The following is a 23583-nucleotide window of genomic DNA, read 5'->3' as shown; positions in this document are numbered from 1 at the left end:
AGCAAATATGCCAGAACACAAACTCTGAAGCTTAATCATCACTCCTCAGCACAATGGTTACCCCAAAACTTCAACAACAGAATCTCTTTTAAATCCAACTTAACAGAACATTAATCATTAAGTTCACTCATTCATTCAAAAACACAAAAATAGACAATTTCAACATTTATTCTCCCAATGCAAAGCCATTACTAAGCCAATATCATTTTACAGTTTAAAATAGAATGTTCAACAACTGTTTTGCCTTGGCCTTAATTAAAAATTGAAAATATGAGAAAGATTGCATATTATGTTGCTAAATAAGGCTGAAACACCTCATCACAATGTGAAACGGTTCAGTGAATCAGCCAAATCCAGCAGTAAAACTTTTAAATAAATGTAACTTGAATTTTATTCAAAACACACATGGCTAGAAATCCTTGATATGTATGATCAGGGTTAGGGGTAACGGATTACAAGTAACTTGGGTTACATAATCAGATTACTTTTTTCAAGTAACGCATTACTTTTAAATTGACAAAATATCTAAGTTACTTTTTCAAATGAGTAACACAAGTTACTTTGTTTTACCATGTATTAGCTGACAGCTCTCCTGTCCCCATGTTGAGAGAAATTGTGAGTTATGCTGCATTACCGCATAATTACGTAATCTTGAGATGACAACAAGTGACATTATATTTGGAGCTGTTCACCTCCTTGGACTGGGATTTTTGCATTTCTATGGCACCACTATGCACTATCAATGCCTAAATGAATCTACAGCGATCAGGTGGTACAGTGCCATGTGGTACATGTGGGAGCTCTCAGAAAACTCCCAGCTTTCAAACTGTAATTACGAGCTCTACGAGGACATGAACGTTTTTAACGAGCCAAAATCTTGTTACAGTAATTACGATATGGTTTGAATGCACCTTAAGTGCCGAAGCATTGTGTGTGATGTGGTAACATGATGGTTATTGTAGTTCTAGACTAAATGTGAGCAGGTGTTTACTCATCTCACTTGTGCAAAAACAGTCAGTATTCCTCAAAATGAATAAAAACAGTGAAATGCAATCTCAGAATAATGCACAAGCCTGCAATAATTAAATATATTAAATTAAACAAATATACTTTATGTATTTAATCTCACTTTATTGCAGAACTTTCTTCTCCTGTGTCCTATTCCTCTGCAGTCCAGAATGGCATAACAGCAGAAAGGTTTGTGCCCTCTACTGTACAGGCGAGAATTTGCATTTCCTTCTGCTTGAGGCTTATTCATTTCACTTTTGATGTGAACACTTTACATTTGCCCCGTTCTTACCGGAGGTCAATCAGGAGCTCTCTTGGCACCCATCCACTCTTCTTCTCTGGCCACTCTCTCCACTGTTGACGGCACCGAAGGCTACACAAAGCTCCCCCCAAGGGAGAAGCTGTCGCAGCACATCTCTGCCCACCCACGGCTATTGGACTAAGGACTAAGGCCAGTCACCCCTCCAAACCCTGCAGGAACACATCAGCTTTTGCTTCTAAAGCGTTCGCCACTGACGGACAGGCAGCCTCCCTGCTACACACAATGGCAGTACACCAAGTTTATCAGGCAAAACTTCACCGCATGGACGCCGACAGGACAGCTCTTCTAGACTCCCGTCTCCCTGTCGTGCTTGTTTGGCTCCACGGTGGACGGCTTCACAGAGCGTTACATCGAGGTCCAGAAGTCATCACAAGCTATGCTTCTCTTCTTGCCCAGAAGAGCCAGCTCCTCCACTACCTCCAGTAGCACCAAAACGGTTCCACCAGTTTAGCAGCAACCCAAACCACCCTCAGCACCCGTCCAGCCCCAGCCGAAAGCGGAGCCAGAAGTCAAGCCCCGCCTCTGCCCGGCCAAGCCCTATCCCTTTCCCAAGCACTAAGGGCCTCGTCCCAAACTAGAGCTGGACCCCGTGCAGCCAAAGCAGTCCTGATGCCTCAGGACAGAGGGGAAAAGGGTTAAGTCCCGCCGAGGCTGGACTAGCCTCAAAGCATGCCCTCTTCAGTTCAGGACAATGGAGACAAAGTGTTCGTTGTCAGTTCTGGGCCCGCCCCATCAGTTTGCGCGCCCAAGTTCAGTCTCTGCTGGAAAAAGGCGCCGTGGAGAAAGTTCCCAAGGGATGCAGTGAGTCAGGCTTTACAGCCACTACTTCCTTATCCCTACGAAGGATGGAGGCCTCAGGCTCATCCTCGATCTGAGATGTCTGAATCGGGCCCTCATGAAACGGCCCTTCAGAATGTTAACTATCAAACAAATTCTCGTGCAAATTCGCCCTGGGATTGGTTTATATCAGTGGATCTGAAAGATGCCTACTTTCATATCTAGATAGCCCCTCATCACAGACCGTTCTTGAGATTTGTGTTCAAGGGGATGTCCCTTGGAACCTTATAATTACTCAGATAATTAACTCTTGTGACAACTAGCCCCAGTCTCCCCTATGTATTTTGTGCAAAGTTCTCTGTCATTAATATTGTATTACTGATGCCATTATGTTGTTTGCAATGTTGTTAGGACAAGCTCAATTAAAATCTAAAGATTTAGCTGCACTGTAATGTATTTCTGCTCATATGGCTCTAGGCAAATGGCTATAGACTTTAACAAACATAGAATATACATTTTAATGAAGTAAATAAAATAATTTCTCATCCAACGTCAAGCTGTTTTTGCTGGATTGAAGAGTTTAGTTACCAGAAGTCACCACCAGAGGTCGCCAAGGTCCGCAAACTACAGAGGTTCAGAAGTGGATGTTTCTCTTTTAATGCACCAGGAGGACCACAATAATATTGTGATATTGTCGGTGCTTTGAAAGATATTGGTGAAAAGTGGAATATTTACAACCAAATTTCTTTCTGCCACAAAGCCCATTTTCCAGTGTCTTCATATTTAACATTTATGTCTCAGCTGAAATGGTGTCCATGTGAGTGAGAAACCCCTATCTCTGCTATCTCTGGCTGCATGGGATTAACTCAGAGGATAATTTCTCACAATGTTCTGCACAAGTGATTGTCACACCACTGGACTAAATATCCCCCTGAGGGAAAGCCATGTCACTGCCAGGCACAGAGGATCCATTCTTCTGCTCTGTCTGTGTGCTGTTTCTCAAAGCAAGAGCTGCTTCTACACCAGTGTTTCTCACTGAGTACTCAAGAGGAGGCTGGCACCAGCATGACCATTGTCTAGAGTCATTGTCTAGAAAAAGCTTTGTTTCCTTTATATGGCATATTCCCCACTTCAAGAACTTTGGAGAAATATACACACATTCACACTCAAAATAGATCTGATATTTTGACAACTATGAAGAAAAACCTAACCCCTAACCCTAGTAGTCTAAGGGTGCATTCACACTTGGTTCACACTTGATTGCTCAGTTCGAACCAAAGCATGAGCGCAAAATGGCACTTGCATCTATCTCTTTTCCAAAGAATGCAGGAGTCCATTTCTGTTGAAGGCGAGCAGAAATGAGCCTACACATTCTCTGTTTGCAGTGTGTCAGTCACACTTGTCAGGAAAGACAGTGAGAACACACACAAACACAGTTTAATTGAATCATACTTCATCAATAGCGGTTCACTTACGCGATTTAGTACGATTGTGTTCATATCAGCAGTGAACTGTATCTGAGTTCACATGAACCATACCCCAGACCACCCTTTTAGGCAGATTTAAAAAAAAAAAAATGTTTAAAGAACTGTTCATTGAAAGGTTCTTTGGGGAACCAAGATGGTTCTTCTATGGCAGGGGTGGGGAACGTTGATCCTGGAGGGCCATTGTCCTGCAGAGTTTAGCTCCAACCCTGAAAAAAACACTCACCTGCCTGTAACTTTAGATCCTGAAGACCTTGATTAGCTTCAGGTGTGTTTAATTAGGGTTGGAGCTAAACTCTGCAGGACAATGGCCCTCCACGATCAACGTTCCCCACCCCTGTTCTATGGCATCACTGCAAAACCCCCCTATTGGAACATTTATTTTTAACATTGAATGTACTAGAGCTTAATATCTGTCGGTGTTCAGAAAAATGACAATTCATTGTCTGAGTTCAGGATAAAATATGGGTTGGAGAATGATAATGGAATAATAATGGCTGTCCTACAATATGTTTTGTATGTGAATTAGAGGACAGTTTGGATAAACATGCATTGTGCGTGGATATTTGGAATACCATGACTGCATCAGTTTATATTAGCCTGAGTGAGTTTGGACATGTTTAATATAAACTCAGATACAAATATTTTGAAAACTGTAGTGTTCAGATATTCTCAGAAAAGATGAAGTCAAAATAATTCAGTTGTCTGCAGCTCACTATCTGCAAACTAAAAAAGATTCTGGCAAACTGAAGTTGAAAAAGAGAAGCATGTACAGATGTGGTTCTTACCGCTTGAGAGAACGACCAGGACCGCATGGCACTGTTGCTGTACCTGCTGGGGAGACGATGACGGATTTAATACAGGAGCAGACATGGCAAAATAAACTGTGTGAAGCTAATATACTAGAACACAAACAAAGGTTATGTCAAGTAAAAATCACTTGATGTATGAAATCCATTTGAGTTTTCTTAACCTCATATATTTTCGTATGTTGCTATATACACTGTGGTTTATGAGATTATGTTTTGTGTCTGTGTAAACAGATGTATGCAATGAACTCCAAGAGCAATTCAGAGCACATTCTCATTATAAACATACAATACATACAATTTCAGTCTTACATACAGTTCATCTAGATATTTGATTGTCCGTTCTCTGTTTTCTAGAGATTCATGTATTATGCAAGCCTTTTCAAACAGTCTATTGCTTTTAAGCAAAAGTGCAACAATTAATAACAAACATATATTTCAAAAACATTATCCTATAATATTGTGGCAGAATTAATCATTGAATAGATATTACAAGTAGCTTTAGAAGTAAATATATATATATTTTGTTTTATTACCATATTTTGCAATCAAGGCAATTTTATCTAGATCATTTTTCCTTGCTGTCCATCACACATTCTTGTATTCTGTCTGCCGTATTTCTAATTTGTGGTCTATGAACACGTGTCTCATTGATGATTGCATTGCGTCTTGCTGTTTTTCAGTATCTCACACCATGAGTGCAGCGTTTTTAAGAGTTTGACTTTTTGAGACCACGGCATTTCCTTTTATTCAGGTGCTATACTTCAAATTCTAATAGCTTCAATGATATTGAAATCCCCTGTGTTTATGTACGGGTCAGTGGTATGATTAAGAGACACAAACTAGAAATAAATAAATGACTGAAAGTATACAAGTCTCACAAATGCTACTTGGTCTTTCACAATATTGCAAATTTATATTTAAATAGTTTTATGGTTTCACAAAAAGAGAATGATTATAAGACAAAAAGCTTACTACACAGTAGAAACAATAAAAGGACTAGCCATCTCTGATTAGGAAATTGTACACCACTTCAGTCCCATTTCATCTGACCAACAGTGTTTACCTCAACTCTATTTTTATTTTAGTATCGAACTATCCCAATATCATTCCTTTTCAAGATGTTTTCTTTCAACTAAGCACTAGATCACTATGCTTGCTTTGCCTGCAAGAACAATTTGTGAATTGAATATATGAAAGATTTGTGCACTCATCTGAAGCGCGCACACGGAAGCATGTGTACAGCGCTCAAATATTGAGTTCTCTTTCAAGTCTTGCACTTGAACGGACAAATTAACACAAAAATTATGTCAACATGCCCGTCTTGGCGAGTGTCCTAGCAAACATAGTAGGTTATGTCTTAAGTGAACTTAAACACTCGAGAAAGAACGCATGTGTTCAGTATCAGTGTACTGTATCATTATGTCTTAAAGTGACAGCAGCCTAATATTCCTGCTGTCTGTATGTGTTTTTAATGTTAATCAGACAACAAAAGACAAGAAAATAAGTAATTGTTCTTGACTAAATAGCTTTAATGACTAATCTTTATTTAATTTATACAGTGAAGATTATATGCAATGTTGTTTTATATTTGATTAGCTACTGTATTCAATTTCTTTACCTGAAAACTACTGTCACCTGAAAAATCTGAAAAACACTTTATTTATATCTTTGCTCTACTTTATTTATTTGTGCTCTTGCTTGTAGTTTGATTATTTGTTATATTTTATATAGTTTTTATTTGATTATCTTATTTTCTTTATTTAGTAAAGTAGTCCTTTTCTTCCCTTAAGTATTGGGACAGTAAAGACAAAATTGTTCGGTTAGCTGTGATGTCAAGACATCTATAAATATGATTAAAAGATTAATATGAGGCAGAAGTACAGAATGTCACATTTTATTATTGGCGGTTTCAACACAAAATGTTTTACCAACTAAGAAGAACAGCACTTTTAGAGTTTCATCCCTCTGCCTAATGTGAGCATAAATATTGGGACGGTTTCACTTAAATTAAATGTAAAAGTGTAAAAGCTAATATTTAATTGTAAATCCCTTGCAAGCAATCAAAGGAGCGAGTCTGTGACCCATAGACATCACCAGACTTCAAACTTTGAAAAGCTTTTCCAGGTCTTTAATACAGCCATTTTCAATGGTTGCTTGTTTTGGGGAGTTTCTGCCTTTAGTCTCCTCTTCAGCTGGTGAAATGCTTGTTCAACAGGATTTAAATCTAGAGACTGACTTGGAATGTTGTTTGGAATGTCCTGAAAAAGATAGATACCACTGGCAAGCTTCAGAAACCAACAACGACCAAGTCAGCTGAGAAAATCAACAGCAGTTGATGAAAGACAAATGACAAGGGCTATGAAAAAAAAAAAAAAACCTCTAAAATAACTGTCAGTAAAATCACCAGCAACCTCCATAAAGCTGGAGTGATGGTCTCACAATCTGCCGTTCGCAGGAGACTTCACTAACAGAATTACAGAGGATACACAGCAAGATCAAACATCTGATCAGTACCAAAAATAGGAAAGTGAATTTGAATTTGCAAAAACACACAGAGATGAGCCAGTAGAGTTTTAGAACAGAGTTTTATGGACAGATGAGACAAAGATGAACCTTTATCAAAGTGGGAAAGCAAAAAGTGTGGAGAAAAAAAAACTGCAAATGATCCAAGGCATACAAGCTCATCTGGAAAGCATGGTGGAGGTAGTATCATGTCATGAGCATGCATGTGGAAGAGGCTCATTCAACTTTATTGATGACTTATTCAATGATGGCAGCAGAAGAATGAATTCACAAGTGTAGAAAAGGATCTTGCCTACCAATGTTCAAGAAAATGCCACCAGACTCACTGGGAAGTGCTTCATATGGCAACAGGACAATGACCCAAAACACTAGTAGTGCCAACTCAATCAAGATTATCATGGTAAAACAATGTTGGGACTTAGATTGGCCAAGTCAGTCTACAGATTTAAATCCTGTTGAACAAGCATTTCACCAGCTGAAGAAGAGACTGAAGGCAGAAACTCCCCAAAACAAGCAACCGTTGAAAATGGCTGCATTAAAGGCCTGGAAAAGCATTTTAAAGTGTGAAGCCAAGAGTCTGGTGATGTCTACGAGTCACAGACTCGCTCCTGTGATTGCTTGCAAGGGATTTACAACTAAATATTAGCTTTTACACTTTTATATTCACTTTAAGTTAAACCGTCCCAATACTTATTCTCACATTAGGCAGAGGGATGAAACTGTAAAAGTGCTGTTCTTCTGAGTTGGTAAAACTTTTTGTGTTGAAACAGCCATTAATAAAATGTGACATTCTGGTCTTCTGCCTCATATTAATCTTTTAATCATATTTACAGAGGGCACTGTATATATACACATACAGCATTTGTTTACAGCAATTTTGTTAATGTTAATAAAAATAAAATTGTTTATTGTTTGTTCATGTTGGTTCAATAGCATATAATAATGTACGTTCAATAACGTAATGTCAAAAAATGTATTAGTAAATGTTAAAATGACCATAAATAAGATTAATACTTGCTGTAGAAGTATTGTTTATGTTAACAAATGTAGTTAACTCATATTAATAAACCTTAAACTCATGTCAATAAACCTTAAACTCATGTCAATAAACCCAGTTTTCAAAGTTATTGAGATAATTTCATTAAGTTACTACAACTTATTTAAAAAACAACAACAGAAATTCAGTTTAAAATACATACAATATTAAGATGCTGTCGTGATCAACGTTATTATGTCAGCATAATATATTATATATATAATGTGAAACACTGTACTACTGAGTAGTAGCAAAGACTATAGAATAACACAAGACGCGTCACTCGTATTGTTTTGAATGGGAGAAAGTGCAACGCGCAATATGGCGGAATAAGTCCCGCCTTCTAAATAAGAGCCAATCGCCGATTGGTAAAGTCATCGCGTCACTGCAGCGGCCGTTAGAAGCTCTGATTCCTATAGAAACGGTCACATTTAGGACTGCGCATGCGTATTAGCTCGATCCAGCCTGAAAAATACCGTTTTTTGTCATGATTCAAACGTTTAGAAACAAAATTTATGAGACAGTTGCTGTCAGATTTCATTGGTGATTTCAAATATGAAATTTAATTGAAAGCTTGGCAAACAGCTTTGGAGAATTTGATGTTTCCCCATTCAAAGAGATAGGAGTTGAACTTGAATGCCCGAGAGGCGTTTCAAAGATGGCCGCCGAGTGAAATGACTTGTCTTAAAGGGACTTTGGTAGTAGTCATCCTGGGCTGGAACATTTGGCCTAGAGACATTTAAAGGTATGCCAACAATTTGAAAACTATCAAAGAAATTATATACTGTCTGAGAAAATGTACATTAATCAACCTCCACATGTAATGGTTTCTGTTCCAGATCTTGGGGTTATCTCTTTTTTTTTTTTTTTTTTGGTCCATGGGGAATTTAAACCATGTCACCACACTAGTGCATGCTAAAAATATACATGATGGAGCAGCAAATCCACAGAGCTTCTCTCATCTTGGCAGGAAGAGCACATTCCTGATAACCGAGTATAAACTATTTGAGCTAAGATTCTTCCTGTGCTTTCGGTCGGGATGGACGCTGCTCATTTAGTTCTGTACCCACCTGTTGATGAATGCGCTGTTGGAGGTCCAGTCAGGATCCTGTGGCAGGACACAAAGAACAGTTAATATACAGTATGCTTTAACATGGACAAGGCCACTGATCCTTAATGACTTACTGACTCTGTGCATTTATAACTTGTTAACATTAAACATTCAATTTTTTTCTGAACAATGAGTTCTCGTATAAGTGGATGGCCACCCTTTACAAGCGACAGTTTTTTGCAGACTAATTATATATACATACATCAGATTAATAAATGTTCAAAAGACAAAGGTTCTAGGCAAAAAGTGTTATTACCATGCATCACTCGCAAAACATGCTTCATATTTATGCGTGCATAATATAATATAATATAATAATATAATTTAAAGAGTGAATTCACATTCCATGCAAAGCTAGAGGACATTGCTTATTTGTTAATTTTCTCAGCGAAGAGTTAAGGCATTTCTTCAATCAAAGTACATTTCATTGAGCATTTTGCGAACATGCAGATTTTAGTTTTTGTGAAAAAGGGTAATGCGACAAATATGGGAAAATTGAAAAGGTCAGTATGAATGAATTATTAGGTGAAAATATTATGGTAAGTTGGATTAATAGATTAAGGCAGAGCAGAGAAACAGTTAGACAGACTGTAAAACCTTATGTAAAAGGAAAGGAGCAGAGAAAACAGAGAAAACTGTGTCATTCTGGACAAAACCACTCCCAGCTGCCTTCAGAAGGAACACTCTCTGGTAATTGTTAAGTACTTGCTGAAGTTGTTTTACTTTTAAATTCTTGTAAAAGGTACATATTGTACCATGTCACGCAATTATTATTTTTTTAAGATCAGTACGTCTTGGACAAATGACACAAAAATGCGTTGTGTTATGTCATGAATATAATTTTGGGTGACTTCATAAACCTTTACAATACTATTACATCATGCGTCACTGCACACAAATGAAAACCCTTCTGACTGTTACGGGTAATCTGTGTTCATTTCTGTTTTGGGTGGGTTTGTCACGTTTCCTAGTTTTCCAGTTCGTTTCTATGGTTTCTCGTTGATTGATTAAAGGGTTAGTTCACCCAAAAATGAAAATAATGTCATTTATTCACTCACCCTCATGCCGTTCCACACCCAAAAGACTTTCGTTCATCTTCAGAACACAAATTAAGATATTTTTGTTGAAATCCGATGGCTCAGTGAGGCCTCCATAGCCAGCAATGACATTTCCACTCTCAAGATCCATTAATGTACTAAAAACATATTTAAATCAGTTCATATCAATATTAATATTATAAAGCGACGAGAATATTTTTGGTGCACCAAAAAAAATAAAAATAACGACTTATATAGTGATGGCTGATTTCAAAACACTGCTTCATTAAGCTTCGGAGCGTTATGAATCTTTTGTGTCGAATCATAATTCGGATCGCATGTCAAACCGCCAAACTGCTGAAATCACATGACTTTGGCACTCCGAACCGCTGAATCAACACAAAAGATTCATAACGCTCCGAAGCTTCATGAAGCAGTGTTTTGAAATCAGCCATCACTATATAAGTCGTTATTTTGTTTTTTTTGGCGCACCAAAAATATTCTCGTCGTATTAATATTGAACCACTGTACTCACATGAACTGATTTAAATATGTTTTTAGTACATTAATGGATCTTGAGAGAGGAAATGTCATTGCTGGCTATGGAGGCCTCACTGAGCCATCGGATTTCAACAAAAATATCTGAATTTGTGTTCCGAAGATGAACGAAAGTCTTTCGGGTGTGGAACGGCATGAGGGTGAGTAATAAATTACATTATTTTCATTTTTGGGTGAACTAACCCTTTAACATGCGCATCTGTCATTCATTTCGTTGACTGGTTTGTTTGTATTTAAGCTCTGTTTCTGTCTGTTCTCGTCAGGTTTATACGGTTGTTCTGTTTGAGGTTTCAGTCAAGTGTGTTTTGTTTTGAGTTTTGTTATTAATAAATCTTTAAACTGCTGCGATTACATCGGTTACTCATCTTTATTTGACACTGCTGATACTGCTTGGGTCTTCTCTTATGGAGTTAAATCTGTAGTAAATGCCAAAGTATTACCTGTTACGGATGTAACAGACAAACAGTGCATTGTTTTAAAATGAAGACAACTATAATTCAATGAAGACAAAACAAAAACATCTGGAATAGCAACTTTAATGAGCAGAAGCAAATAATGTGATACAAAGTATAAATGTGGTTCAAAACAATAGCTTATCACTGTAAACCCTAACGCTCAAAATAATTAATTGGTTTGAGTAGGACAAACTCAAATTAAACAAATTAGTTCAATCAAATTAACTTTTATGAGTATTAACAACTTTCTTTTTCTTTTGAATACACAAAACTGACACATTTTAAGTAATCTGAATTGTTCATTGTTTTGAGTTTTATGAACTTGTTTCTTTTAATTTAGACAAACTTAAATTTACCTGAAACTGGGCTGGGATTTCTATTTCCCAGCATGCTTTGCCATGACACCTGAAAGGGAGAATAAATGCTAAAATTAAGTGTTATATAATGTTTTTTTGTGCAAGATTAATGTTAAGTGGGGGATTTAGTAGTGTTTAATGCTTTGCTATCCCAATTTAGAAGAGTTTCTGTTATGTTGGGGTTTTGGGGGGTTACCATCATGGTGACAAATGGATGATGAGCTTAGTTTGAGAACAGGTATATGTTAAATGTTCTATATGGCCATACTCTTTCAGCAATTGCTATGCTATGCTAATGTTATCAAAGCATTGTGTTACAAATTAGCATTTGGTGAACTAGAAGTTATAGCTAGCTAAATTTCCACTTCTAAAAATATAATTTAAGATGTCATTTCGCGCCATGCACTTCAGGCAACCCAAGTACATGTCACAGCTCACGGACCTTTCCCAATCTTGTCCCCCTCTCACTCCCCCACTATAAATATATAGTTAAGATTACATGATAATTTTACGTTCAGTGTATGAATTAACTTAAATTTTATTAAAAATAAAATTTTTGGAGTTTTGACAACTTATTCGGGTTTACAGTGTAGATTAATAGGGCATAATCTAGATATGGCAAAATACTGATATAAAACTCAGCATTTAAAAAAAACAATTACAGCTGTTGTCGCAGATGAACTGTGTTAATTTAGAAAAAAAATAGTGATTTATACTGTGTTTAATCTTATTTGTAGTATTTGGTTCATTCTCTCTCTAATTTTTGAACCTGTGCTACCATTTATCCTCAGCAAATACAATTTAATATCTGCACTAGCTAAAAAGCATAGAGTTTACAGTGACAAGCTAGAAAAGCTGTCATAATTGATTCACCCTTAACTCAAACCTTTATTATAAACCTTATTATTTTCTTTATTCTATGAAACACAAAAGGAGATTTCTTTAAAATAATGCCAGAGCTAGCTCTATATATATATATATATATATATATATATATATATAGCTATATATTGTTATGATGATATATATCATCACCATAACAAACAGGTCTGGTTTCACAGACAGGGTTTAGATTAAGCCAGGATTAGACCTTAGTTCAATATTTAAGTACCTTTTATTTTTAAATGTTCACTAGAAAAAAAAAAAAAAAAACATTACTGGTGTGAATCTTGAGACAAGACAATGGCACTGACATATTTTATGTCAGGTCCAGTTGCTTTCAGTTAAAACAACTCAAATATGCATTTTAGTCTGGGACTAGCTTAAGCCTTGTCTGTGAAACCGGGTGTTAGTGTGCGCTATATTTCAAAGTCTTCTAAAGCCAAAGCTTGTGGATTTTTGGAGCTTGACGGTATGCAGCATCCACTTTTGTGGTACAGAAAAGGTTAAACAACCTGCAAAACATTCATTTTTGTTTACCATGGAAGAAAGAAATTAATACAGATTTGTAATGACACAGGGTGAGTAAATGACATCAGAATTGAATTTTTTTTAGTGAACTGACCCTTTAATGAAAAATAAGAATATTGTTTTTACAAAATAATAATAAGCATTTGGAAAAAAAAAAAAATACTGTTAATATACCCATGTCACAAAAGCAAAGCACAGCACCACAAATTCAAATAAAAAGGTCAGAAACGGATACGGATATACTTTGGTGTAATGTAATGATAAAAAAAAAATCTGTCAAAATAATTTACTTACAACTCATACTCCTAACACATAAAGGAGACAACACAGTTTAACCATGATGAAACTCATAGAAACTTTGAAAAAAAGTTTGCTCAACCCTCCAATTACATCTATTGAAGGTTCCACATCCAAAGCAAAAAGACGAGAGAAACAACATGATGCATTTGTTTCTCTGATTAGAAATTAGTTGACTAACTAAACTGTTTGGAAACACATGGGGGTTTAGTAGAAATGAAAAAAAAAAAAAAAAAAAAATGACTGGAAAGCACTTTTTCTTTTCTTTTTTTTCACCAGATTGATTTTTTCCAACCATAATCTATGTAAAAGTACTACTGTTACATAAACACCTTGAATTTCATGGATACCACTGTGAAATAGCTGAGGTAGATATACATTTTCAAATGGCTTCATATACAAATTAATACTGTGGCATACAAGTCAATTTTTCTGAGCAAACCAGAGATAATGTATCTCATTTTTTCCCCACACATGTTTCCAAACATACATTTCTGAGGTTAAATTCTAGTCATTTTAGACACATTAAGGCAATCTAGTCAAGTAGTAATATAAGAGGCACAAAGAAATATCCCAAGAAAAGGAGAGTGAAAGCATGAAAAAGTACATGAGAAAAGAGTCACCGCACACAGCTGGACAAAGGGAGAAGGCAAGCTGACATTAGTGAGTCAATAGCTTAAGCCGTGTGATCCAACTGACCAGTAGCGAGGGCTCCGCGGGCGGCCGTTTGGGGGTGGATGTCATGGGCGTCTTTTTGACTAAGTCCTCCTGATAAGGAATGGTGGCGCTGTTGTGTAGATCTGCATTGACAAGGTATCGGCTGTTCCGCGAGCAGTCCATCCCGTAAGCGGGTCTTTCGGCTGTGAACTTGTACGACGAGCCCGGGCCCGAGGCCTCCTCGGCGATAGTTGGTATGCGCTCATTGCTAAGGTATCTGTACAGAAGATCTTCACCTACACCAGAAGATTAAAAAAAACCCTTTAACAAATTCATGTTTCAACAATCATATGGTATGTAAAGATGTTTATTATTTGATCTGCAAATGTGTAATCCACTATTTGCAGTGGGGATGTTTGTTTTTTTTGTTGACAAATTTCTGGTTATTCGATACCAGCATAGTTCGTGCTCTGTTTCAAATTATTCTCCTTTGTCCATTAGCGCAGAAAGACACATTTGGCGCTTGTGCACTAGCTAGTGGACTTTGTTATCAAGCGCTCAAGTCAATTACATATGCGCTGTTCTTCTTCAGCTTTTTTTCCTGTTGTGGCGGTTAGCAAACATCGGTGTATTACCGCCCGCGCCCCCTTCTGGATTGGAGTGTGGATCGCCTGTGACTGAATGTATTCGTCATCTGATTGCATGAACTGAACCGTGACGTCTGTATCGTATGGTTCGGGACAAATACATGTACTGTTACACCCCTAGTAAAAAGCCTTCATGTACTTGTAGGACTTTACAATGTGTAACCTCTTTATTTTCTGAGAGCTACGACTTGTACCACCTGACCACTGCAGATTTAAGGTGTGTTCAACTTGATGCGGCACTGTGCAGACCGATCGGTGTATTACATCAAAGTACTGCAAGAGCGATTCGAAAACATATGAAGATTTATTTACGGTAATTACGACATGGCGTGAATGCAGCAATAGCTTTCGAATCACTCTCGCTGTACTTTAATGTCATACACCAATCGGTCTGCACAGCGCCGCTTCAAGTCGAAAACACCTTAAATCTGCAGTGGTGGTACAGATCGTAGTCATAGCTCTCAGAAAATTACCAGTTTACACAAGCACATGAAGGCTTTTTACAGTTCAGAATCTGATTTTCTTGATTTTTACAAACTGATGGACAGGTCTAAATTAGTTTTTGAAGGAACAATAATATTGATTCTTATGGTGTGTTCACACTTGTAGTTTGCTTCTCTTGGTTCTTTTTTTTTTCTTGGTTCTCTTTGTCACTGGTTGTATGTATCTGTGTGCATATGGTGGTATTTTTACCAGCTGAGAACTCATAGAGAGCTTCTAAAATGTGTAAAGGAGTCAAACCAGTGCCAGGATTTCCTCCGTTACACACACAAATGAAGCTCTGCTGCAAGAAGACGGCGGTTCTGATGGGCAACATCGATCCTATGATGAGAAGAACCAGGTATGCTTAAGCATTGTCTTTTTTAGGTTTGCATCTTGTGACATCACATCCTGTTTTTGGGTTCGGATGGCAGCATCTTATTCAAAAGAACCGCACTAACAGAGTAATCTCACCAGAGCTCATTTTAATTGAACCAAACCTGGCAAGTGTGAACACACTCAAGTTCTCCAGTAAAAAAAAACCCCTAAAATTCTCCACGTGCGTCTCTGAGGCCTGTGAAGTGGCTAAACCGGATTATTTAATGTGGCATGTTTTTTATGACAGTGTTCTGTACCTTTCCGTCCCTGTGTCCAGGGCTTCGCATACAGGTCTGCCACGCTCAAACACGTATCCACTGGCATAGACAGAGGTCGCGGTTTACCTGTGTGTACATTCATGAAAACAGACAATTACAGTCACACTCAATGAAAACACAGAGGACCTGCAATGCCAAAAGAAACTGATTTAAGATATACTGCAATGATACCACTACCATTATCTATTAGAACAGCATCCGCTCTAGTGATTTTAAGTTAAAAACATTGTTTATTTTCTTGATTTTTTTTTTATAAATCAGTTATATTTACTATTATTCTAATTCTCAGTATAGTATAATACGGTATGTGATGTAATACAGCTTTGTCTTAGCACTATAAAGCACCTTGGTCAGCCTATGTTGTTTTTATATGGTGCTATATAAATAAAATTTGACAATGATGAAAATAAAAAAATGAATGACTGTAAATCTGAAATATTGACCATGTGATGAGGACGTTCCTCTTGGACGCATCTGCACGTTGACCTCAACTGGGTGAACAGACAGTTTATCGTAGTCTGCAACTGTGAAGCGCCGGTGGCTCTCCAGGTCCAGGAAGGAGTTTGGGGACTCTGAGCCTTTAGGTCTGGCATTGAGACTGGTGTAAGAGCCATTCCGTACCTCCCTATAACAGCGGACAAATGTTTATTTAATCAGCAGGAACAATTAAATAATATAGTTACTGTAATTTCAGAAATACAGAGCCTGGAAAAGTCTGAATTCTATATAAAAGTACTGCATTGATATTAAGTGATGGAATCTGATGGTAATTTAGGGCTGTCACAATTCAGCTTTAAAAAATCCTTGATTGCAATTTACCCTTGTCGAGGGTAACAACAATCACCATCCCATTGGTGCCCTCTGCAGGCATTCGTTATAATATGTAATGTGCATAAATTGATTTTGTTTATTTCATGTATATTACTTTAAGTATTTTAACAGTGTTGTTCAATAAAACCATATGATTTCTTGCTTTTGATCCAACCAGTTATTATTGCGTACACTCGATTAATCGTCAAAATAATCGACCGATTACTCAATTACCAAAATAATCGTTAGTGGCGGCCCCAAATACCATTACACTTTGATAGATCCAATGTTCAGAATGTTTACCACTATCAAAATACCATGATATTTACAAGGTATTTGAATATCTTGTTACAACATGTTACAAGAGAACATTGACGGATGTTTTAGTTTCAGGCTCACCGTGGAGTGTAAGGCACTGAGGGAGGAGGAGGGATGTACAGGTCCAGGATGGCAGGCTTGTCCTTCCTACTGCAGGGTTGGGCAGATCCATCTGGTGACTGACTCTTACTAGGAGAGGTGGAGCTCTGCAGAACATGATGAAAACATTTTGTAAAACATCTCTTCATAAATAAAAAGGCATATATCCTCAAGACATCACTGAAGAGGGCGACATAAAAAAACAAACTAATTTATCAATGTAGCAACATTTGTTCAAACAAAATATTTAATATGAAGTGTGTTAGGAAATAAATTAACTATACATATACAGTATAATATATTTGATTAATTATATGTTTCAAATGATATAACAATAGATCTATTAGATCTACAATAGATAGGCCACTGAATAAACCGAAACACACCCAAGTTTTAAAATTGATTTGAAGATTTATTAACTACAGAGCCCCGAACATGACATGCAAACAAACAATGTATATGTATATATCGTGGCCACAAATTAAAGGGGACCTATAATGTCCCTTTTACAAGATGCAATAGAAGTCGCTGGTGTCTGTGAAGTTTCAGCTCAAAATACCCCACAGATCATTTACTATAGCTTGTCAAATTTGCCCCTATTTGGGAGTGAGCAAAAATACGCCGTCTCTTTAAATGCAAATGAGCTGCTGTTCCCGGCCAACTTTCCAGAAGAGGGCGGAGCTTTAACAGCTCATGCTTTGGTTGCTCAACAACAACAAAGCTGGAGAATCTCACGCAGTAAAATTGAGGATTGTCAGTAACGGTGTTCAGCCTTACATTGTTCAAACCGGAGTCGGACACTGATGGAGAGACTCAGGAAGAAGTTACAACTTTTAGAATGAAACTGGACGTTTCTGAATGGTTAGTGGATAAATTTATGTAGTTGCTGTGGAGTTGATTCAACTCATGGACTAGCATGTGCCGTCATGTTAATCTTTTGTGCAAATCCAGCGTTGAATTGACCCTCGTTTGTGAAGCAGTCCGGCGTAAAATGACGGCATGTCAACAATGCTCTACTACAACAACTCAGCCCAACATGACCTCACCCCCTTTGTTGTGTGTTCTCGGGGGCGGGGTTTATGTAAATTTTAGGGTTAGTGATGTCACCAACCCGGGAAGAAGCTCAGTGTAGTCCCTACCAGCTGTTTGTTGTAGTCCTTAAAAAGAGAATTCTGTAAAAGAAAATATCTCCCTTTGCATTGAACTTTGAGCGTTGTAACTTCGCAGATGTTGTTTATGATCAAACAGCAACATTACACACTAACTAAAGTTAAAAAAGTCAAATCATAAATCAATGACCCCTTTAATTTGTTTTCTCATTTTAGTAATTTAAGTAAAATGAATGGAAAGAATGATTATATTGTGTGCAAAATTTACTTAAAATGAGGGAACAAATTAGTTAAACGCTGATGTATTAGTAAGTCGTGGCATGGGAACAAATTCATAATTTGTTGCATGTCATGTGTGGGGCTCCATAATAAACCACAGCAATTTGTTCAAATATTTTTGCTGACATTCCCTGGGTGTAACTAAAGGCCTTAAATGATTAGAATGATTTCTGAAGGATCATGTGACACTGAAGGCTGGTGTAATGGCTGCTGAAAATTTAGCTTTGTCATCACAAGAAAACATTACATTTTAAAATATACTCAAATAAAAAACAGTTCTTTTAAATTGTCATAATATTTCACAATATTACTGTTTTTACTGTATTTTTGATCAAGTAAATGCAGTCTTGCAGCATAAGAAACTTCTTTCAAAAACATTAAACTTTTGACCAGTAGTGTATGGTTGGCCATATAGTATAAAAATGTATATAAAATTAATATTTCATGCATGTGATCTTTGATTAATATTTTTACAATCAGAAAACACAATTCAGTTGACTTCTATGTTCATCTGAGAGCTGATGACTGTTAAGCCGTTTTGAATGACACACCTGAGGCACGGGCGGTTTCCAGCGCATATTTTTGAGAGGTGCTGGGGTAAATCCTGAGGTTCCTGTGGGTCTTTTCTTTAAAAGAAGCACTACACGTTTAGGGTCCTCTCTCAGCTTGGCCACCAGGTTCTTCAGCTGCCAACCCACCTGAAGTAAACCAGCACAAGCCCTTAAGCACTACTGAAAAGAATTCTGCTCAGGCTTTTCAGATTAAAACAAAGCCTGGTGAGCATGAGGCACAATCCTACAGAGAATGTACTTCTAAACATAATCTAAGGCAGCATTGCATAAATTCTTCACAAATACAACAAATCGTGAAGAAAATGATCCAACATAGCAGACGGGGTGGAGAGAAATTACATAAGCACACATTTCATTCAGTACTTAAAATGTATAGATGAAAAAAAAAAGAAAATACCATAGAAATACTAACCACTGTCTGCTGGTTGACCTGGATGACCTCATCTCCAGCGTGGATCTTGTGTGTCATATCTGCTGGAGACTAGAGGGGACATTCGATGAGTATTTGTTTTCCTTTAAAATATTCACATCTCTGTCAAAATCATTTGTAAATTTTGTGAACAAGATGCAATTCCTAGCCCCTCACTAAATATATAAATAATAATAAAAAAGATTGCTTAAAAAAAAAAAAAAAAAAAAAAAAAGGGGGTAAAATTGCCCCTTTTTATTACTTCTGAATCAAGTCTACATTTATAGTGCCAGGCAGATTTGTTGTGGGTTCATAAAAAGGCATCACCACAAACATAAATAAAGGCTCAACATATACATATATAGTATATATAATATATATATATATATATATATATATATATATATATATATATATACACACACTAGTCACTGATGACGTCGTTAATGAACAAATAAGCCTGAACCTTGAGCTGAGACACAAACATGGGTCGCCTTGTGCACAGCTATGGCATATGACACAGCGCTGCCCACATGGCTTTTGCTCCTACATAACAGCTTATTTTTATCAGTTCTTTTATCTTTGGGTTGTTATATTTCTGACAGATTTCTGCTCATTCTAAATAAAGATAACATTTATATGAATGCATTAGTGAGAGAGTGACTGTGTGAATTAATTCTACCTGGCAGCGTCTCTCTGAAGGTGAGGCCGTGGGTTTAGTGAAGCTGTGGGTTTTAGTTACTAAGAAATATATGCTAGAACTATTCAGTTTCTAAGCTATTTTATTGATCAATCACATAACAGTGTTGACAATACATCTCTGCGCTACTGAATGTTTCTGTGTGTAAGAGATCTGCGCGTGATGTACGCGCTACTGTCTGTATGTGTGTGTTACAATGTAGCAGAGCATTCGTTTAGAGCGGCGTACAATAAACTGTTTAAAACGTGCAATCACCCGATCATTATTAAGCATCCAGATGGTATAATCTTGTGGAGCACTCTCGGAGTATGCATTTATTTGTCATTTACTGTTGGATACCGAGCGTAAATGTGGACTTCAAAGATTTCTTATCCTGTTGCGCCCTCTATAGGCCATGACCAGTGACTAGTCGACGTCAATGATCTCACTACATTATTTCAGTATACTGTATAGTCATAAATCTGCTTCATGCCTCTTTATCTATATTCCTCACAGTCATGCCATTGGTGTGTCTTGATATTCTTCTGGAAGCATCATTCGGATTTTCACCAGCAGAAAACATACATGCTGGCTAAATTTGGTCTAAAGCATAAATGACTTGCTATTAACTTCTTGTTTATAAAGGACACTTGCAATCATGCTTTAGGACTGAATATGAGTACAGCTGTCAATCCCCTGCAGCCTTGTGCTGATGGATGAAACACAGTCATGCATGTTCATTACACAACTTGTACAAGTGATATTGCTTAAATACAAGCTTTTGCTGTTTTGTAATAAAAACAAAAACTATAACATGACAATCGAGCAAATGTCAGCATGATTAACAGACTGTAATTAATCATCAAGTGGTTTGTGGTGGATGAATCATCACTTGAGCAGTGGGAGTTTAGTTTCGGGGCAGAAGCGTTGTGTGATTTTGACATCATTGTCTAAAATATCTGTTGTTAAACAGGTCACAAAAAGTCTATGTTTAAGGGAATGAAATTTAAGACTTTCTGATGCAAATTTTAAGACTAAACTAACATATTCATGCTCAAGATTTACTACTTGTGGTCTTAAATGATGGCAGGCATATAAATCAGTACAACCATCTTTATACTCTGAATCGATGAATATATTGATAATAACACAATATCAATATTCCAAATAACGGAAGCATCTCCCATCTTTTTTCTATGCTATTTAACAGCTTTCTATTTTGTGAATTTAATCTAAATACTTTAAGAATCCATGGACAAGCTGAAAAGTGCACACAAACCTCTGAAATTACATTTATGCACGTGGAAGACATTTTCATTGAAAGTGACTTGCATTGCGTTTAAGATATAGATTTTACAGTATCAGTTCTAAGTAAAAAAGAATAAGCAAACTTGACATGTATGGCAACATCCTTACTGAGAAAGTGCAATTCCCACAACTTCCTGTGTGCCATCTGTAGACCTTCAGTCTGCAAACTAAAAGAAGCCCCATCTATTTTCTCTGAGTTTGTTCATTTAGACTGAACATTACGTGCACACAGAGGCTAAATTTATCTCAGCCATTGGCATCAAAAAGCGAAATGTGATTAATCAAAGGCTTTCGTCATTGGAGCCCTTACTCACATGTTCAGTGGTGCCAGTGATGACATGAAGCCCATCGTAGGTGGATTTGATGTACATGCCCTGAGTAACAGGAAGACAGGAAGAGAAAACATGAAAAACAACAGAGAGAGAGAGAACAGCACTATATACAGTTGGCAGACAGGAACCTTCAAACATAGAGAGAAAATAGAAGTCTGATTCATTTTCTACGTGCTGATTTCATTCTCTGACGGCAATTGGTTTTACTTAGCTGGTCCAAGCTGGTCATCTTGGTTATACTGGTAGACCATCTTGGACCAGCAATAAAAAAAGTTCCAAAAACAAGCTTGATCACTTTACAGAACCTTAAAAAAAACAGGAACTCATTATAGGTTAGGGCTGCAATAATATGATAAAAATAATTATTGTCATTTATTGCTCTTGATACTGTAATAATGATAATTAATTTTGATTAATAGAATACATAATACATTGTGTTTGGGGAAACGGCATGTCATATTGTAGCTTCACAGACAAAACAAGCTTAGAACCATTTATAATTTAGGTTTATTGCTTTTTAGAGGATTAGTTCACTTTCAAATGAAAATTAACCCAAGCTTTACTCACCCTCAAGCCATCCTAGGTGTATATGACTTTCTTCTTTCTGATGAACAGAATCTGAGTTATATTAATAAATATCCTGATGCTCCCAAGCTTTATAATGGCAGTGAACGGAAACCACCTGTTTGAAGCTCAAGAAAGTCATCCATCCATCATAAACGAACTCCTTCTGTATTTAACTTATGAAGGAAGTGTAACGCTTCTCGCAGTTCAAAACGCTTACGCTACGTCCTACACCATCCATATTGAAATTACTGACTTTTTTTTTTTTTTTTTTCGGAAGTTGAATATAGAAGGCGTTCTGGCAGAAGCTAGATATTTTACTTCATAACTTGTTAAATATGGATTTGATTTTTTTTTTTTTTTACACAAATGCATCGCTTCGCTTCAGACGGCCTTTATTAACCCCCCGGAGCCATGTGGAGTACGTTTATGATGGATGAATGTGAATGGAGGCACTTTCTTCAGCTCATACTTGTTGGTTCCGTTCACTGCCATTATAAAGCTTGTATGTATCAGGATATTTATTAATATAACTCTGATTGTGTTCATCAGAAAGAAGAAAGTCATTTACACCTAGGATGGCTTGAGGGTGAGTAAAGCTTGGGGTAATTTTCATTTTAAAGTGAACTAATCCTTTAAGACTTCCCATTGGTTACTTTAGTAGCATGAAAAACATAATGGTTATTTAAACTGGGAATAAATTATATACAGAAACCAAGCAAAGACAGTTTCCCATCACTGAAGCGGTCCATGACTTCAGTCTAGTCTAGTTCTACACTCTTGCAAAAACTCTGGTAATAATTACTGAAAATGTCTACACTGTGAAATGAATCTCTTACATCGTATCTGCACTTTGTTGTTTATGATGAGAGAATCTGAATTCAGTCAGTGAGCGTGTATACTGAACAAAACTCTGTGCAAAGACACAGAGAATAGAGCAAAACAAATCACAGGTCAAGTCTAAAATGATAAGTTTTAAAGAGAAATTTCGGAGGATTTCAATATAAGAGAAGAGGAGCTTGATTACTCATTCAGCACAAGTCGTCCGCCGGAAGCTAGTTATCTGAATTTATAAAGTTTTAAATATGGATATTTTTTCTTACAAAAATGCATCGCTTCACTTCAGAAGGTCTTTATTAACCCCCTAGAGTCGTATGGATTACTTTTTTTTTTAATGGATGGATGAATTATTTTTGTCTTCATTCACAACCATTATAAAGCTTGGAGGACTAAGGATATTTTTAAATATATCTCCGATTGTGTTCATCTGAAAGAAGATAGTCATATATGGCTTGAGGGTGAGTAAATCATGGGGTAATTTTCATTTTTGGGTGAACTATCCCTTTAAGTTTAAAGGGATAGTTCACCCAAAAATGTCATCATTTACTCACCATGCTGTTCCAAACATTGAATTTCTTTCTTCTGCTGAACACAAAAGATATTTTGATGAATGTCGGTAACCAGTTTATGGGCCCTAT

At 36.9% G+C, this 23583-nt stretch overlaps 1 protein-coding gene across 4 annotated transcripts in view; it reads right to left on the bottom strand.

The window, feature by feature from the left end:
- Positions 1-10907: 10907 nt before the first annotated feature.
- LOC127498377 (connector enhancer of kinase suppressor of ras 3-like) overlaps positions 10908-23583 on the bottom strand; it is a 56662-nt gene continuing 43986 nt past the window's right edge. The window contains exons 7-15 of one of the 4 annotated variants that reach the window (XM_051867655.1): positions 21524-21583; positions 19226-19294; positions 18793-18939; positions 16836-16960; positions 16070-16251; positions 15606-15692; positions 13886-14139; positions 11480-11528; positions 10908-11108 (exon numbers count right to left, since the gene is read on the bottom strand). In XM_051867655.1, the coding sequence (XP_051723615.1) occupies positions 11071-11108; positions 11480-11528; positions 13886-14139; positions 15606-15692; positions 16070-16251; positions 16836-16960; positions 18793-18939; positions 19226-19294; positions 21524-21583 (1011 nt within the window). In that variant the 3' untranslated portion in view covers positions 10908-11070. Of the gene's footprint in view, positions 11109-11188; positions 14140-15605; positions 15693-16069; positions 16252-16835; positions 16961-18792; positions 18940-19225; positions 19295-21523; positions 21584-23583 lie in introns of those variants that run through there. The other 3 variants (XM_051867657.1, XM_051867656.1, XM_051867659.1) reach the window with 3 other exon arrangements.

This window comes from Ctenopharyngodon idella, chromosome 17, assembly GCF_019924925.1.
Source record: "Ctenopharyngodon idella isolate HZGC_01 chromosome 17, HZGC01, whole genome shotgun sequence".
NCBI classification, from domain to species: Eukaryota; Metazoa; Chordata; class Actinopteri; order Cypriniformes; family Xenocyprididae; genus Ctenopharyngodon; species Ctenopharyngodon idella.
This window is presented reverse-complemented; position numbering and strand designations above follow the sequence as displayed.